General features: G+C 36.2%; 1 protein-coding gene across 1 annotated transcript in view; it reads left to right on the forward strand.

Moving 5' to 3' along the window:
* LOC121409725 (sphingomyelin phosphodiesterase 3-like) overlaps positions 1–18,619 on the forward strand; it is a 91,260-nt gene that overhangs the window by 60,154 nt on the left and 12,487 nt on the right. The window contains exons 2-3 of the mRNA XM_041601633.1: positions 509–584; positions 4,750–4,896. Coding sequence (XP_041457567.1) covers positions 509–584; positions 4,750–4,896 — 223 coding nt within the window. The remainder of the gene's footprint in view (positions 1–508; positions 585–4,749; positions 4,897–18,619) is intronic.

The raw sequence follows: 18,619 nt of genomic DNA on the forward strand, positions 1-18,619 counted from the left end.
AGGTCAACAACCAATGGAAACATATGGATTAAATGTCGCCAAGCAGGCCTTGATGGAATAGAGATGCTCACTTTGGTTTGCTCTTTGCTTCCACCGTACCTTGATCGAACTAATCAAAGTTACGTTGTGACTTTTCCACTTAATGACATAAAAGCTTTCATGCAACATTTAACCTACATGTACAAAAGCGAACCAGTAAATAATCAATTTACATTTTTTTCTGTTCGTTTAGTACATCTTCCTCCGTTGTTTCGTCTTTGCCTAATTCTAATAATTCATTATGTTTCTTTTATCTATTTGCTTGTCATTTTTGTGTAACAAAATGTCAGATCGTAGATTATGATAAAGAATGGAAAAGGAAGCATGTTCATTGTATTATATTGTATTGATACAACTTGAAAATAAGTTGTTCTCAAAAGACTTTTTGATACTTGCAAATCTTATTATTGAGCTGAACGAGAGCTTGCATCTTGATTAATGTACATATTTATGTTCTTTTTTACTCTAGGTTCATCTAGGTCGAAGCGAGGAGGGTCATCCCGTTGTAGGCTATGTGGCCATTACACAGTTACAAGCCGCTCAAAGTAAGATATTAACTCTTATCTCACTATTATCGTTGAATTGTGCTGTACATGTCGATTATGCCGGTTAACCCCAAATTCCACAGACAGAAATAAGCACATGAACTATTGCATTAGACATACATATTTTGCCTCCTTGAATAAAAATGAACGAGAAATAGGGGGAAAAATGACTTACTTTAACAGTGGGACATCCTTTATCAGCAATATTAGAAGGTTTGGTCACTAAATATTACAACCCTCAGAATATTGGCCCAAAATAGAACAAGTCACTCTTACCATAGAAATTCATGACATGTTTTTTGTTTAGGTTATATCGGTGACACTACATTTGCACCGGGCTTTATTTCGTCTAAGAATAGGGTTAGGGTAGCAATTGGGTTTTATGTTAGGTTGTGTTAAAGTTTTATAGTGTTTAATTAATCAAAGGCTGAAGTTGGTAATTCCGTTAGTGCGTGAAACTTACAGCTGAGCAATTGTCGCCGGAGCAAATGTCATGGAACCGTTATATCATGCATACTCTTCCCTTAAAAACATGTTGTGCGTGTAAGGGATGCTCCCTCCATAGGCAGGTTGAGATTGGATCTTTATTCTATAAGAATTGAGGAGCAACTACAGGTCTTAAATTAAATAAATTAGTAAAATCTGACTGCCAGCTTAAGTGGGAAAACAATTAAGATATCTTTTAGGTGTTCAGTTAAAATATATGTAATTTACGAAATTCTGCGTAAAAATTTCGTAACATTGACCATGATACTGATCAAGAAGCTATATAACCACGTGTTATAGGTTTATAATTTATAGCTCACACAAGTGGGAAGTAGAAGTAAATGGCATGGCCTTTGTTTGAGACAAGGGAGATGAAATTGTCAATCAATCCTTCTTGTTCAGAGCCTCTGTAGACCTTATTGAGGTAAGGTTGATAAAATTAAATGAAGGACCTGTGTCGGTGCGTAACTACAGATTTTGTTTAATCAACGTTCATGCTTCTTGGAACAATTGTAATCAGAGCGAAGGGCAGGTGGCCTCCCAAAAGCTGTCAATCCCGACAGAGATACGTGGAACAAATCAAACTGCTCGGGTATACATCAGCAACACATGCAGATAGTCTCTCGAGGATAGCTCACACCTGAAGGCAAGCCAAGATTCACACGTGTATACGGACACAGCAAGCAAACTCTGAACTTACTGTCCCACCTATTCGTATCTATGTAGGTCGAGTGTAGGTGATGATATCAACGAGCCAGGCCAAGTCAAACATTGGCGCCCCTGTACACCCCACCTCTCATTCAGCAGCACGAATCACTGGTAATAAATAAAAGGAGGTTGTTTACTCCTCTTTTTTTTTTGCTTTAGCCTCGAGGTTCAAAACGTTGATTACAAAGTGAAAGTGATATTGAAGTTCGAAGATCGTTGGTAGGGGAATGAAGATTGGCGGGTGCTTTTCACAGCAGGTAGATTTGGGTCTTTTATTGCGCCATTTCGCGCGGTCTGTTTTCATCTCCCTCAAAGTGTCGTAGTCGCCTCTCGTACGTGTATTCTCTAGGGGTTCTCTCTTATATTGGCTGGCCCGCGAGAAATGCGATCGCTTCCGCTGTTAGTCCGACCAGAGGGGTGACACGTTACGGTTTACGGCGAGAGAAAATTGAGAGTAGCCGCTTTTTATACCTAATGTCGTAGGATAGGGTTTCCTCTCGGGTGTTGCCTAGGAAACGTCGGCAAAAAGCTCTCATAAAGTGAATACTGGAAAGTGCATTCTAAAGTTCACGGTCGTTATTTGCTTTCTGATTTTAATGAGTTCGAACACTCATGTGCGTATCTCGCATATTTATATGTCTGTCACTCGACCTTTATGTAGCCAGATAATTAATGATAATTACGTAAAACTGTTCAGTTACAACATCTCATGAAGGTGTTTCCAATCATAATTTTGCCCCTCATGGTGTTCGGGCCTGCAATCTAACGAAATGACAATAAACTTCTATTCCGATCATGTTCAGGTGTCCAATACGAACAATATAAAACTTTTGAAAGGTTGCTGTCATGACTTAGATGAAGAAAAAACTAAAAAAAAAATACTCGATGGGTCCCTATTAAATCGATAATGCAAAGAGTAGAAGGGGATGGATTATCAGCGAAAGAGAAATACACACATATACAGTGGGAGACAGAGAAATATATTTGAGAAACATGCAGATAGATAGAAAGTAAGAGAGAGAGAGAGAAACAAATACGGACTCGCAGTATTAAAAAAGTGTGAAAGGAATGATAAAGTACATGACAGAAGAGAGAGAGAGAGAGAGGAATCGAGTTTGTCGTAAATTGATAAAAAGGTACTGACGTAAATCACTCCCAGTCCCAAGCCAACAACGGATTAATCTTCGTATAGAATGTTATTTGCATATAGATATAAAAAGTGTAGTGATGAAGAAAAAGATAATCCACGCCCTTTATGACCAAGAAATAACTTCATATCTACTTCTGATATTGGGGAAATCTATTAATTCTTTTTTCTTTGTGCGTAAAAAGGGAACCGTTTCTGAAACTAGGGCTGAAATAAGTACATCAAAGTCGAGGCCTACGAATGATGAAAATTACTGGGGAAGAAATACAGGTACGATAGTGTGTTCACAGTGTGGACCACAGTGTGAACTCATTTTCACACTTAAATTTCAGCATTTTAACAGTATGGACAGTATAATATTACACTCAGTGAAACTGAACACACTCTGAACACTCAGAAAGGTCGAGGTGTCCACAGTGTGAAGTTATCTTCACACAGTATGAATTCTTCTTCACACTTTGTGAAACAGTGTGTAACAGTGTGAATCAAAGTTAATTTTCACACAGTTCATAATGTGAACACACTGTGACCATCGTGTGACACTGAGTTCTTTTTAGCATGGAAGGTTCATTCAAAAGACTAATGAATATTGGGCCTACAGAATTCAGACAAGCGAAAGAAAAAAAAGTAAAACTTCCTTTCAACATATTCTAAGGGATACGATGAGAAAGAGGAAACGCCAGGTTGATGGAATAAAGTGGTTATTTTCATTCATAAAGCATGACCAGCTATTATAGAGACTATTCCGATACAGCTTTCTCTCTCAACACCTTGAAAGATGCCCTTTTAGGTCATTAAACATTTATTAGGTTTTCTTGGCATCTACCCTTGTTGACCCGGTAGATATATATACGTCACTCCAATTTCACTGGTACTGCCAAAGGTGTTGAGGGGGAGGGGATCGGATAAATTCTGGAAACATAGATAAGCCACAATGTATGCTCTTTCTCTGACAAGAAACCTCCTAAAGCATAACCGCAATGCTATAGTATGAATATGAACGGCTGAAAATCATATAGATTAGACCCGAATAGGAGGAGGTGATGGAGATAGGCTTGGTAGTTACCCCCCCCCCCGCCTTATCCCTTGCGCCACCGCCATCTTCCTTAACGTTATTCATAGATGCTGTATGCCCTATATTTCTTGCTTCGTATAGCTTTCAAGAGATACCGTAGCTTTTGCCTTAAATTGGGAGGACACTAACTCGGTAGAGTCAGGTTATAGAGAAATGCGGTTTGCATCGGGCACTTGTGTTTAGGTGATTGCTTTTGAGTGTTCAAAGAAGAGGCTACGGAGGTCATGTTACAAGAAATGCAAACCACTGGGCTCAGACAAATATTCACACGGTATCTTGACTGGTTATGAAAATCATCTCCTGTAAATCTTCGGTGTTGTATTCATGAATACTCTCGGACGAAGTATGGAATATAATCCCTCGTATTAGGTCTTAGAGGAACGTATTTTCATTGCAACCACACGGATAGCCAATTCCCATAAAAGGAAACAAATTACAAGGAATAGAGAAAGGGCAAAGATTATCCACATCGTTATGCCTTGCATATTTTTTCCACTTCCAAACGTACAGTCTCAAAAGTTTTACACCTTCAGGGATTGTAATGTTAAAGGAGAATCTAACCCAAATAAAAACTTATTTTTAGAGGAAAAAGAAAAATCAGACAAGTTGATAGCTGAAAGTTAATACATTATTGGACAAACAATAAGAAAGTTATGTGTATAAATAGAAGTTTCGCTATATATCTACCTAAATATATGAAAATATTATAAAAACTCTTTTACAACATGAATATTGTTTTTTTTTTACAGAAGATGATTTGCGCTCGGCTCAGATGGATGCTATTTTGAAGTGGCTTAACAATTTCCATGTGTACAGTCATCGACTTGAAGGACTGCAAGAAGTAGTGGCCTTTGACGTCCTCTGCGGAAACTTCAACTTCGACAACATGTCTCCAAGTAAGCCCATCATGTATTGATTAAATGATTCATGAAAAAACAGAAATTGTAATTCTCATCTCATATGAGCTTAGGCGATGATTTGTTTCCTTCACCGAGGACATGGAATAATATTGCAGGTGGATTTCCCGCCATGAAAAAGATGAAAGTTTGTGGATGATGCCATGTTGAGCCTACAGGTAGAGTTAGGATCAGTGTTCTACATTTATGATAAAATAGAAGAATATGAACCTGGAACGGGATTTTGTGATTACTTACCAGCTGTTTCTACCACCTCAGTCACATCACACAAATATACATCAGACCAAACAAAGCATGTGCGTAACCTTTTCGTATGCAGAATCGGTCTGTCAGGATATGTTTTATTATTTGATGTGACCGTAACCGCACTGTTTTGAGTTACAATGTATCTCTTTTTCTTATTAGCCTTTGATCTCCAAGACTGAGGAAGGAGTCCTGTGAGGGTTTGGTTAGAATAAAATTAGCATCCATTTCCTGCGCACATCAATAATATACTATCTGACACCTCCAGAGTCACTCATTCATAGCCTGCTTCCAAGGACCATCAGTAATAAAACAATTGAATTACAAATTCCGGAGAGTCATCAAGAAATCATTATTAGTATTTACCTTTGGGGCAAATACGGGAGCGTGATGTATTTGTTTCTCCATTGAAAATTTATACAATCGTAAGCTGCTATGGAATATTGAACAAAATTAGAGGGGGCACTGATCATTTAAGTATTTTTCTAGTGCGAATGTAATGAAAATATTGTATAAGTTCATATTAGATTCAATCATATGATCTTGCCATTGTGCCATGGGGACGTCTTACCCTTTACATTCCAAGTAGACGAGATCACAAGAGAGACGTGGTCGAGTTTCATCGAGGTGTCTGAGCCTCTGGATCCAGCTGGCACTGGTACTCAGCGATCACCAATTCTTGTTTGCCTTGTCGTCTTCTCGTAAGCCTACTTTATCCGAATTTCTTCATGATGTTCAACTCAATAAGGTTCCCCCTTTCCATGGACGCTAAAAGGTAACCCAATCCGTTTGGTCTAGCAAAAAGACGTCATTTCGGGGTTTTGGTCACATTGGGTACACATGCATTCCAGCGTCCGCCGTAAAAATGGAGGTCTACAAGACAACAAGACGGTGTAGGAGAAAATACCGACCGCTTTTGATTCAAAGGTGTAACTGTATTACAGCCTTCCGCGCCATAATGCCGGGATAATTTATTGATTTTAACACCATGTTTGGTTTTTCTTTGTCAATGCGATATCAATAATATATTATCGATATTTAGCCCTATTAGATTTTCTGTTTGGATTTTCTAATATAGCATGGCTCGGATTGATCTCTTCGAAGGGGGTAATATTTTTCCAACTGACACTATTTTCGCTGACTCCCAAGTGAATGGATGCACATTCACTTGAGCACAAAGCACACACCGGTGAAATAGGAGATCTTAGATTGATTGACAGACCAACTACTTCTGATCGATATAAAATTCTTTTCTTAAAATGTTGAATTCACTTCATCGAATCGATTCGATAATAGTAATTTATGTTCAATGTAGTCATTTCCGGCCATACATTCTAGGCATCAATTCATACATTCTTCATGCCAGATGATTCCCCTTGCATGTTCCATGCCTATCATGTCTATAATCAAATATGTAGATTAGTTTTTAGAATGCATTGTTTCAATGTTATTATTCTATAATGTTCACGCTGTCTCTTAGCGACAACATGAACACTGCTACAGCGTATCGTGGTGATTATCAAGGGGGGAAACTCCACAGACACACTATGCACAAACATTCATCATGAGTTGAATAAACCAATATTTGAAGACAATTCTCACTGCCAACTACAATGCTTTTTTTTAAGGTGGCATATTGTCCTTGGGAAAACACATTTTTATATTAGGTTGTGTAAACATAGGACAAAATCCGATGGCAAACCTAATTGGGTTTTGTAAATTTGTAGCTTAGAAGAAGAAGAATGATGAATGTGCCTTATCCAGCCCCCTTCCCCTCATCCATCCACACACATGTACACTCCCCACACGCACACCCGCAAACATAACTAAACGCACTCTGCCCTGCTGCTAGGCACACAACAAATTATATTTTACTTTTTGTATCGCAATGTCATCGTCTTTGTTAGTTCAGAAAATTGAATATTAAGCCTGTATTTCATATAACAATCACCTAAATTTTTATGGTAAATATTGATTCGAAATTCCCCTACTTGTCTCTTTGGTTGTCTGTACACATGACGTCTATACCTTTTCAAGAACCTGGGTTCGACACGTTGTTCTCTCACGTACAGGTTGTAATGGACGATTAGTTAAGGAATTGAAGAGTGAATTAATACCCTTTCATGACATAAGCTAAATCTTTCTCATTCTTTGCCCCCCCCCCCTCAAAATGGTTTAGTTGCCTTCATATTTTTTGTATTATCTCAATTGTTCATATTATCCGTTTCATACTCCCTCCTGCTTCTATATCTTTGGTCACCCTATTTTGTTTATTTGAAATATAGAGGTAGGGAAGGTAGCGAGAGAGAACGTGAGTGAGAGACAGACAGAAACTGAAACAGAAGGAAAGAGAAGATGGTCGGGGTCGAACTCTCTCTGGGAGATAAGGAAGAGGGGCAAAGAGGGGTGTTGTGAAAAAGATGAGACAAAAGGGAGAGCATGGGGAGAAAGAAGAAGATTGATTAATATACATTGAGTGGGAAAGAGAGGATAATAGTGTGGGTAAAATGGGAGAGAGAAGAAAGAGAGAGAGAGATGGTGAAGGGTATAATAGAGATGGAGAGAGAGAGAGGATTCGTTGATACCTCTCTCGGATAGTGATATTGTGTTTTCCTTGAGGGATTTCTCTTTCTGTCTCTTCATATCAGTGAGTGCAGCGCAATAAGAATGTGAATGGCGGTGGCCTCTTGCAAAAACACGGCTTAAATGCAGTCGATTTCTCACCTTTTCGGCGCCACCTTCGTAATACATGCACGGGCCCTGATAGATCGCCGGCGCCAAAATCACGACATGAATCGCACATGGAAAGGACTCGTGTGTTTCTATTCACAAAAGACATCCTCTTCATAAATCTATTTTAAGTACGTCCTTCACGCTTTCCTTTCCTCTCTTTTGTGCAGTCCTTTCAGACGTTAATGCACGTTTTTGTCCTTTACATTCTCTAACAAATAAGCAGGGGTATGGAGAATGACACGCGGCTTTTTACCGACCTTGCTTTGCTTATTAAATGAGTCCCATGGATGTACAGAATGGGAGTAATGTCCTAATGTTCTTGCCTCGTAATAACACTTTGAAGCGGCCTTTGGCAAGGGCAATAACTGGTAAGTGGGGCCAAACTCAGTAAATAGCCGACTGCTGATTTACGCTGTCTTCTGTTTCGCTTTTAAGGTCTCAAAATATTCATTTTGTGGCTTTCCCTCCGCTTTACGCGAGATTTACGCGAGAACCCGATCCTTTGATGCGTTTTTATATATATACTCGAGTTGTTATTATGGGGTACAGTTGATGGATTTGTCGTTGTCCGGCGTTTGAAAAGGTGTTACCATGATGTCTAGCAAAGCCCATCATCTGTTACGTCACAGGCGTGATGGAAATGACTAATTTATGTCTTGATGTGACAGTATCATCATTAACCTGCATATTTCATGGAGAACTATTCCGAACCATTGATTACTTAACCAGAGAACAGCACGGTTTGAAAGAGTTAAGTGATGTGGAATCAATGGAGGGATGGTAGACGGTTGTTGGATGAGGAAGAGAAGCCATGGATGATATGACAGAGGACAAAGACCCCATATTACCTTCGGACACGGTTCAAGTCTTTGCTAAAATTATCGGTAAAATAGATGTCAAAACTTTTTTTTTTACATTAAGATATATCCTTCTTTATACTGGGTCGTTTAATAATTCTGTAATGCATGTCAAAGATAGTATTGCAATCAATTTTGAATTATTTAAGAATCAAAATATGTTGATAAATGGAACATCTATACTTTCGAGATATATGCCACTTTGGCAACCGATACTAGATAGATAGATAGATAGATAGATAAATAGATAGATAGATAGTAACAGTTTAAGACTGTTCAAAACTGAGTTCAGAGTACGGTCCTGTAAAAGTAAGAAAAACATGCACATCATACGTTGATGACTCCATTCGAATAGATAAGAGAAGATTTTTGTTCTTATTTTCTCCCTAAATTCCTTAGTTCAGAAATCATTCTTCGAAATTATGGTGAGGTTCTAATCCAAAATCAGATTTTAAAAAAGTACTTTCCTTCCAAATCTATTCAATTGAGCTTTCAATCTAATGTTTTGATTGGCCCTACGTTGCAATCCAAAGAAGTGCCAGGGTCTCCTTAATGGTATGGTTACAACTGATATACCTTGAAGCTGAATGGTTGTTGTATTTCTGTGTTTATATCGATTATGTTGTTTATTCAATCTTATTTCACATTTTCTAGTAATATTGATTCGAAAGAACGAGTTAAAAATTCGATTTCACAAAGGTCAAACAATTAAGGTCAATCTTTGAATTCGAGCAGTCGTCTGCTACAAATATATATAAATAGGGTCACATGATGGATTGGTGACAAAATAATATACGGATGTTGTACGGGAAGGAGCAAGTCCGCCCAACGGGAGACGATATTGCAAACTGTTGTAATGAAGACAAGCGATATTTCTTCCATTTCAATTTATTTCTTATCAACAATCTAATATCTATTCGCCTGTGAGGAACCTGATTGGGGTGTCCAATTTATCTTGGAGATGTATTTCGTGTCATTCGTTTCTTAGATTAATTTTACTTATACTTATCTTTTGGGAAAGTGCAATGTGTTTCCTGCTGCTACTTCTACTCGATCTTCTCCCTCTCTCTACCCCCCCCCCCCCTCTCTCTCTCTCTCTCACTTCATCTCAATGATATATTTTTTACACTCTAATCTATCTCTATCCCATTTCTCACTTTATTTATATTTCGTAATGATATTTTGGTCATTTTAGTGGAATAACTACAAAATTGTCTCTAAAGAGCAATCCAGCTTTCTAGAATTAGTTTTTACTTGTTATGCTAACATGAATTTAAGATTAATGTTCTGCCCCAACTCTGAACATTATTCGACAATAGGGATACATGAAGGATGATGTTATTACTTTCTTCAACATTTCTCCTTCCGGAATGAAAATATTATTATGCCACGAGTTTTGTGTAATTCTTTTCTGATTTACTAATGTGATTTGCACAAATGGAGTTTTATGCCAGCGGGAGAGAAAGGGAGAAACGTCATTCAGCTTCTTCTATTTCAAGATCTCGAAATGGTCTTATGTAGTTTGCTTGAACATGATATTTGCATCCCCAGGCGAAGATTACATGAATATCCTGTGACATAATTTATCCATGCACACAAGCCAAAAATACAGGTATAGCTTCCTTTTCAGACTAAGCGTTATCTTGTTTAATCAGCATTCACTCGTTTCTGAAGGTGAACAAAATGATATGAACGATTCATGTTCTAGTTTGAAGTTTAGTTCAGTAGAATTACTGCAGGAAATACATAAATGGCAAATTTTATGAGGTAGTATCTCGTGTTAGAATAATAATCAATTAATATCAATTAACTACACCCTAAAAAACACTAATTAAAATTTTACCCAATATTGGGTAGAAAGAGAACATGTATACAGTGCGTATCAAAAAAAAGTTTACACTTAGAAAAAATCCTGAAAAATTTAATATTCGTAATATCCTGAAGATTTTTCCACATTTTAACAATGACAATGGTCATCAACATTTTTGTCTGACAAGTTGTCGGATATGACATCTTTCCTTGATTCTGATTGGCTGAGAGGCACTGTTACTATAGTAACTGTCGGATAAAATGGGACTTGTCGGATGAAACGTCTGACAAGTCCTTTCATGAAACGCTCCCCAGATCCAATTAAGTAAATGACGATATATCTGTAGAAAATAGTTCCGCTTGAGTGAGCACCACTTACTTTTGAAAAGTTCATGAAAAATGATTTGCGCAGAAATTTGAAATAGTTATGCGAATAAAAGTAGATTTTAATCATGAAGAACACATGGAAATTAGCTAATAAAATTTATTTGAAGATATCTTTTACCCTTTTTAACTTGTTTCCTTGCCCAAAACACTTCGAAGAGTGCATTGCACCTCACTCCCAACACACCGAGGCCATCTCGACGATATTTGCTTTACGCTGAGCTGTCATTTACATGAAATTGCTTAGACTTGATTTTCATTTTGTTAATCATTGTCATGCTTGGAAAAACTGTGGAGAAACAAGTATTAAAGGAAAAATGAAATGTAAACCCACTTTAAATGATAAAAACTTAGTGAAACAATGCTGGAGATGTCTGATATAAACTTTTATTTAGATTTAGTTATGTCCTCAGATCCAGCTGGCATAAAAAGGTTAAGGTTGTGCTTATTAAGTATTGAAATTTCAATTTTGTTGGCAAAATTGTTACAAAATGTTCGAATGCATCCATTTTATTTCTATTGACTAAAAGTGCAAGGGAAATGTATGAGAAATGTTTCGCTGGGTAAGTTTGATTTCGCCCTTTCCTCTTGACACAGCGTGAAAACGAGCATTTCTGCGCAGATTTCTGCGAGTTTTACAAAAATGGACAGTGCTCACTCAAGTGTAACATTCTGTCAAAACTCTTACTTTTATTGGAAAGATGATACCCAAACCCAACATAATATGTAAAAGAATTACCCACATCTTGTATATTTTTTTAATTCTCAGGGCTTTTTCAAAGTGTAAACTTTTCTTGATACGCACTGTATATGCTGGGTAATTTTTTTACCCCATGTTGGGCGATTTAAACTCACCTTTGCGTAAATTTTAGAACATATTTGGTATCACTTTACCCAACCAACATGCATGTTCCATTTTTTACCCAATATTGTGTAAACTTTTCTCTTTTAAGTGTATAGTTGATGTGTGTGACTGCAGGCAATGTATAGTTCTTCCTCCGGAAAATACTTTAATAATTAACATGAATGAATGAACGAATCAGATTTGGTCAAGTTCATTTGCATTTAAAATCACTCTGATCGTATTAACAGGCTAACGCTTCCTCCTTGGTAATCACGATGAATATTATTATCGTTTAAAAATATCGATGATGACATCGACAGCTTGTAGCATGTCAAGGTAATTACGGGCTATATATGATTATAATGTAAAACATGTCAATCATGCTTGATTATACTTTGTATTTTTCGAATCGTTAGCTAAATATATGATTGATGTGTTATTGACACATCCACTTTGTGTTTGTTTAGAGGTAGATGGGAGTGCGATTAAGCATGGGTTTCTTGATCTTGGTTCAAAATTGAGCAATAATGAAGTATTTTGAGATACTTCCTCTGCCATTTACTTTGTGAACTGTATTGTGTTCTTTATTAAATTGGAATAATGGAGGGAGGCATTATAGATGAAGCTTATTTTGATCTTCACAATTTGCATTTTAGTTTTCATATTTTGGAAAGGTGAATGATGAACGAATGATTGCATGAATGAATTAATTAATTAAGAAATGAAAAAGATAAAAGTACACTTCTTGTATATTTCAAAACATTCTGTGCTCAATTACCTGTCTAGACAAGAGTCTGCCTTGCCCTCCTTTACTTTATCTCTGCCCTCTCTTACAAAAAAGAAGTAAGATACAGTTTCTCTCTAAAAAAAATTCACTTCGTATCTTGAAAATGGTCGTTTTTTGGCAGGTGGTTTTATATTCTATAATGCATATTTCAAATCAGAGGCCGCGGCAGGTCAGACTTGGCAGGTGTTTACTAAATGTAAATCTTTCTTCTTGCTTGCCTTAATTGATTATTCTTATTTCCTTAGCCCTTTCGATTTAATCGTTTTAATCCTTGTGTCCATTTCCCTTTATTGCCGGATTATAAGTAATTGCATAAATATTTCTTTATGTAAGAACTCTGTATTTACTGATCTTGCTCGAATAATAATCCATATTATTTATTTACGTTTCAGAGATTTTTGTTTTGTATTCTCTTTTTTTTTATTCGTGTCTCTCCCCATTTTTTTCCATGGCAAATTTTTATAATTACTTCATATGCGTCTTTGTAGTTCCATAAAGAACTAGGCATGTGGGTAGTGTGCGTGTGTATATGTTGTTTATTCGGGTGTGTGTATTGTGTGCATGCATGTATGTTGAGAGGTATATGGCAGAGTGCATGTTTAGGTCTTTCCTTCCCTCACACACTTTATTCTCAAGAATTCCTCCGTTTCTCTTTCTTTCAACTGTCTTTGACACCAATCACACACACACACACCCTCACATGCACCCACACTCACACAACCATACAAGCATATAAACACAACACACCATCACCCTCCATACACACATATCTCTATTATCTCCCTCTCTCTCACACACACACACACACCCTCACACCCACTCACTCTCGCTCTTTCTCTTTTTCCCCCTCTCTCTTCTTCGCATTTTGTTTTCCTCTCCCGTCTTTCTCCTTTTCGTCGCAGAGCTCGTGATGTATCATCGATTAGTGTCTGATCGATGCCTATCACTCGTGTCTTATCTTGCCATCCAATGCCAAATCGTTTTTTCAATTGATCATTCCAAATCTAGAACGTTGTCCAATGGCCAGAGGCCAATTCAAAAAACAATTCCTGCATTTTATATACGCCTACTCATATTCTTACTATACAGGACTAACTTTGGAATATTTATAGAATTTTGCATTTGTGATTACATTCATTTTCAGTGTTTTTTTAATCGAATTCGACTGCCGTATTACACGTGGTCCACTCCTTCCATTACTATTTAAAAATAAGCAATATGTTATCATTTATCAATGCGACAATATAGCACAGTACCCACAACATAAGATTTCCATCTTTTGGTATTTTCTTTTATTATTCTTTTGAGCCAACAGCATTTCAAACCACCTTACAAATCATTGAAAAGGTTCTGTTATTACGCTCATTACCATATCATGTTCGCGACTTTTGGCAAGATTTAGTCTCTTATGATATAACTTATTGGGTTATATATTTTTAAAAAATATGATTATTGAATTAAATCTGCGCCGCATATTTTCATTTATAAAATTTATAAGAGTGAATCGGGATTATGATCATGAAAAAAAATAGTTGCTAATTTCCCAGGAGAAATTAATTTCTGAATACAACAAACCATTCCTTTTGTCCTAGTGTTTTTAATAAAACTGTAGATTGTGAGAAAGAGATATATTTTATGTCAGTCATTTAGAATATCAATCTCAAAATATTTGATGATTCATATTGCGTGAAATAAAGCAATATATGGAGGAGAAAATTGCAATTCTACAATTTTAAAACAGATCTTTACTTCCTTTTCTCTCGAATTATTGCATTCGTTTGCCGACTTTGCATCAAATCTTCCACGAGACCGCAATTTCCTGATAATAATGAGTTTCCAGCGTTTCTGTCTAAAAGAACATAATCAATGGTCATTCCATGCACGATCATTATCTTAGGGCAGTCCCACCAGTATCAATTTACTTCAATAATGATGTTCATGAAATAATTTATTACTAATTATCTTATATCAATATGAAAATACTTATACATTTTCAAGATTCAACAGGAAGTAATTGGGAGATCAATAGTTAATTATATCTCAAGAATCATAAAATCCCGTTTTCCAGTGAAAAAAAAGAATCGGTAAATTGTGGAAGCTAATCGAATTCTAGTCTTTGTTATAAAGATGATGATAGAGGTATCTCGATAGTCGCGAATAGAAAGTATTTTTTTGTAATATAGTTTTGATGTAATCATAAAGAAGTCCTTAATGAAATTTACTACTTTTATACTTAAAACTTTGGTGACAAACATATACGGTTCTTTAATAGTCCAATCAGGAAATTCTTAGTCATATTTATCCCTGTGGAATACGGTAATGATAATGTTAAACTGCATTTGAGACTACTCTTTTTTGCATCTCAATGCATAATGAAAATAACATTATGAGCCACGAATTCAAGATTCTCTTAATCTCTCATATACAAACATGTTTTAATGTGTATACTTTACGTAGTCAAGTTTCTATCTATTTGAATAATCTCATATTTTGTTCTGTACACGAAAAAGTCTTCTTTTTTTAAAACTGTTTTCTAGGCTTGCTGATATTTTTTACTACTCTAAATATATATGTTTAAAAAAATCACAAAATGTAAATATTGACGCATGTAGGTAGAATGATAAAAAAAGCATCCCAGGTTGCAAACCTAAAAATGGTTAGGGTGAATACATTACTAAGCAGTCAATAATCCTAGAAACAGGTGGAGTTTAAGGGAGAAGAAAAAAAATGCTCGCCTCTCATGCAACAGTGGGTCCCGAAATAGAACTTGACATGTTGGTATTCAGAATTTAATCAAATCTTGATCAGCGTGATTTGTGCCCTTTCGTCGTAATCCATGATCCATCTTAGTAAAACGTATCTGCTAGTCTTATAAAACAGGCTTTGGTGCCATTCTGGTAGGAATGTGCTTGGATATAGAAAAGATCAAAATTTCATAATTTGCTCAAGGTTATGGTAATAAATTGTAGTAATATATATCGACCAATTCAAATGAATCTTTAGATTCATCTCTGTATGTGCCTGGATTTTCAAAATTAGCACAGTATGCATTTTTAGTGCAACATATTCCTTATCGACGATAAGGCTAGGAGAAAATTGAGTGCTTATGTAAAAATGAATATTGAAAAAAGCTAACATATACGGAAAATAGTTCAAACAGAATTGAATAAATATAAAATTCTTGCAGGTATTACTAAGCACCTTAGACCTAGGGGAAAGCCATTGGTAAGCACCATAAGTTAAAATGCTTTTATCAGAACATAATTTAAGTTGAGAAAAATTTTATGAATATAAATATTATGAATGAGTAAATGAAGTATGAATGAATGAATCAATCAATCAATCAATACATTAATGAATGAATGTAAGAAAGAAAGAAAAAAAGAAAGAAAGAAAGAAAAAGAATGAACGGACAAATAAGTGTATGGACGAATGAATGAAGAATTTCTTAGCGCCAAATTTGACCGAAATTGACTCTATAGAGTGATACTGAACCGCTCTGATGATATTGACCTTCAAGAGACACAAATTTCAAAGGAGAGAGATTGATCAGGGGAAAACAAGTTCAGAGAAAAAAACGCAAGTACCCAAAGACTATTTGAACCTTTCTTTGGCCTGAGCTATGTCTAGGTTTCACTCAAAGGTCGGCAACGACAAGTAATTGATAAAGATTCGTGGTCGGAGGGGAGTTCGTAAGTCAAGGAGTTTCCTTATCATCAACTTCCCTCAATACATCGGCCCATTTACCAATCCATTCGCCAATACGTGACCCCCCCATCTCCCTCTTTCCCTACTTCGTTCTTTCTTTTTATCTCTCACTCTCTCATTCTCTCTCTCTCTCTCTCTCTTTCTCTCTCGCACACATACACACTCTCCCTAGGGTATCGGGAGGGTAAAGACTGAGGAAAATGAAGTGTCTGCACGCCTTGGAGATAATAAATATAGGAAGCTGGTTCATTAAAATATCAAAGGTCAAACTAAAGATTTATAGGTGAAAAGGGTACCTCACCATTCTTGCCCTAGATTAATGCTAAATGGTAGCGTGACAGTGGTCTAGTTTTGTGTATCAGATCTCGCAATACTTTAATAAGCCTCGACATGAGAGATTTATGGGCGTATATTATGTAGTATTTTTTTTTCTTCTTGAGCAGATTGCCTTAACACAATTCATAATTATATATGAAACACTGAATCGTCGACAAAACGAGTGTGGAATTAAAAAATGTCTTCAAGTGGTTCATCATCCTAGAAGGATCATTACATTTTACTTAAACTTCTTGAACAGGAATATACATATCCTAAGAATGTGTATGTATTTAATGTGTTCCAATGCTGATTGGAAATCCGTGTAAGCGATTTGATACGAGGAAGACGATGTTCAGCCCATCACCACCTCCAAATTACTCCAGGCCGCCTCTTGCCTCACCTTTCAATCCCAATCCTATATGGCGCCCACGGCAGTGTATGTCATCACCCCTTGTCTACCCCTCCTATTTCACTTGATTGGAGTTTGTGAATGATGGTACTTACGTTCAGTGTAATAGTTCAGAGAAAGATTGTTTCGTCAAAATGCATATCGTTTTCGGAAAATGGACTCTGTATGCGACATTTTCGTTTTGTTCTTTTTATTGTGTATATATATATATATATATATATATATATACATGTATATATACATTTTACTGTCTTCCGGAATCATGGTAAAATTGAGACAAACAATCATGACACTGCTGATTGGAAACAAATCTTGCATCACAGAAAAGTATTTTTTTTTTGAAAACTTTTTCATACTTTCTATGTAATAAAACTGGGATTCTACATTGTATATACCTTTATAGTTATGATGTGATGTAAGAATAAGTCAAACGGCAACAAATTTAATGTAGTCCTGTAAAGACAAAACAAACATTTACAAACTATGGATTAAAAAAAAGCTTTTAATCTTACATCCCATTATTCAGTACTTTCTTTTGGAAATCGAGAACAAATAAGATTAGCTTTCTTCCAGGAAATTCGTTATACAAAATGTAGCAGGTACGAGGAACGCCGAGAGAGCAGTATCTTTGGACAGACAAATCTGCAAATAAACATCTTTTTGTAACTTGATAAACTCCGTAGACATGTGGAGGCTGATAGAACGTGTGTTATTTTAAACTACCTGAAGCCATAGGAAAGGTCGATAATTTATAAATAATATACCTTGAATATGTGTTAATGTAGATAAGGTGTACAGACTGTCGTATCTATCGCAATTTCATAGCACCGCTAATACCAGAGGAGTGCCCCCTCGCACACGTTTCATTAACTCCCAATTAAAGCAATTTTCACCTCGACTGCGTCGCAATTGTAACTGCTCCGCCATTCCCCCTTCCGTGGCGCCGCTTATGGAAGTCGGAGAATGAGTCATTAATTTGAACACCCAAATCATATTCATCACATTTATTTCTCGTGTTCATTATCGTATAATAAGTCAGTCAAAATATGGCGGCATAAATGGCGAGGGGTGGGGAAAGTGGATGTAGGATGTGAACAACTTTTAAATTGAATGAACAGCAGATTAAGATATAGTTTGTCACAAAAAAATGAAAGGCAGACTTTTGAATGCATTTTTTTTAGTTTTTAATTTAGACATTATTTTACTTTACAATGTGGGGTCGCTTAGCGTTATAGGTTAGTATTATGGCTATTATCATAGTTTCAAAATTGTTTTCTAAATTTCGTTCTTCATTATGAAAATCAATGTAATCAATGTAATCAATTTGTTGTAAATCAATATTGATTTACAATAATTGGTTGTTTGTATGAAACCTAAAACATGCCTATATGCCTTGAGAATTGAAATATATACATTATCACTATTATGTCAGTTGTTGGTATTATCAGTCTATGATTATCAACGCTGTGTAAGAGAACAATATCTATCGATATAGTGAAATGTCGAACCTTGCTTTCAGTCATTATCCTGCCTAGTCTATTTAATTTTCTGATGAAGAATAGAGTAATAATCATTCATTGCCTTCAGTAACTTGTGGCATTGCTGTCACT

The sequence above is a fragment of the Lytechinus variegatus genome, chromosome 2 (genome assembly GCF_018143015.1).
Source record: "Lytechinus variegatus isolate NC3 chromosome 2, Lvar_3.0, whole genome shotgun sequence".
Classification (NCBI taxonomy): Eukaryota; Metazoa; Echinodermata; class Echinoidea; order Temnopleuroida; family Toxopneustidae; genus Lytechinus; species Lytechinus variegatus.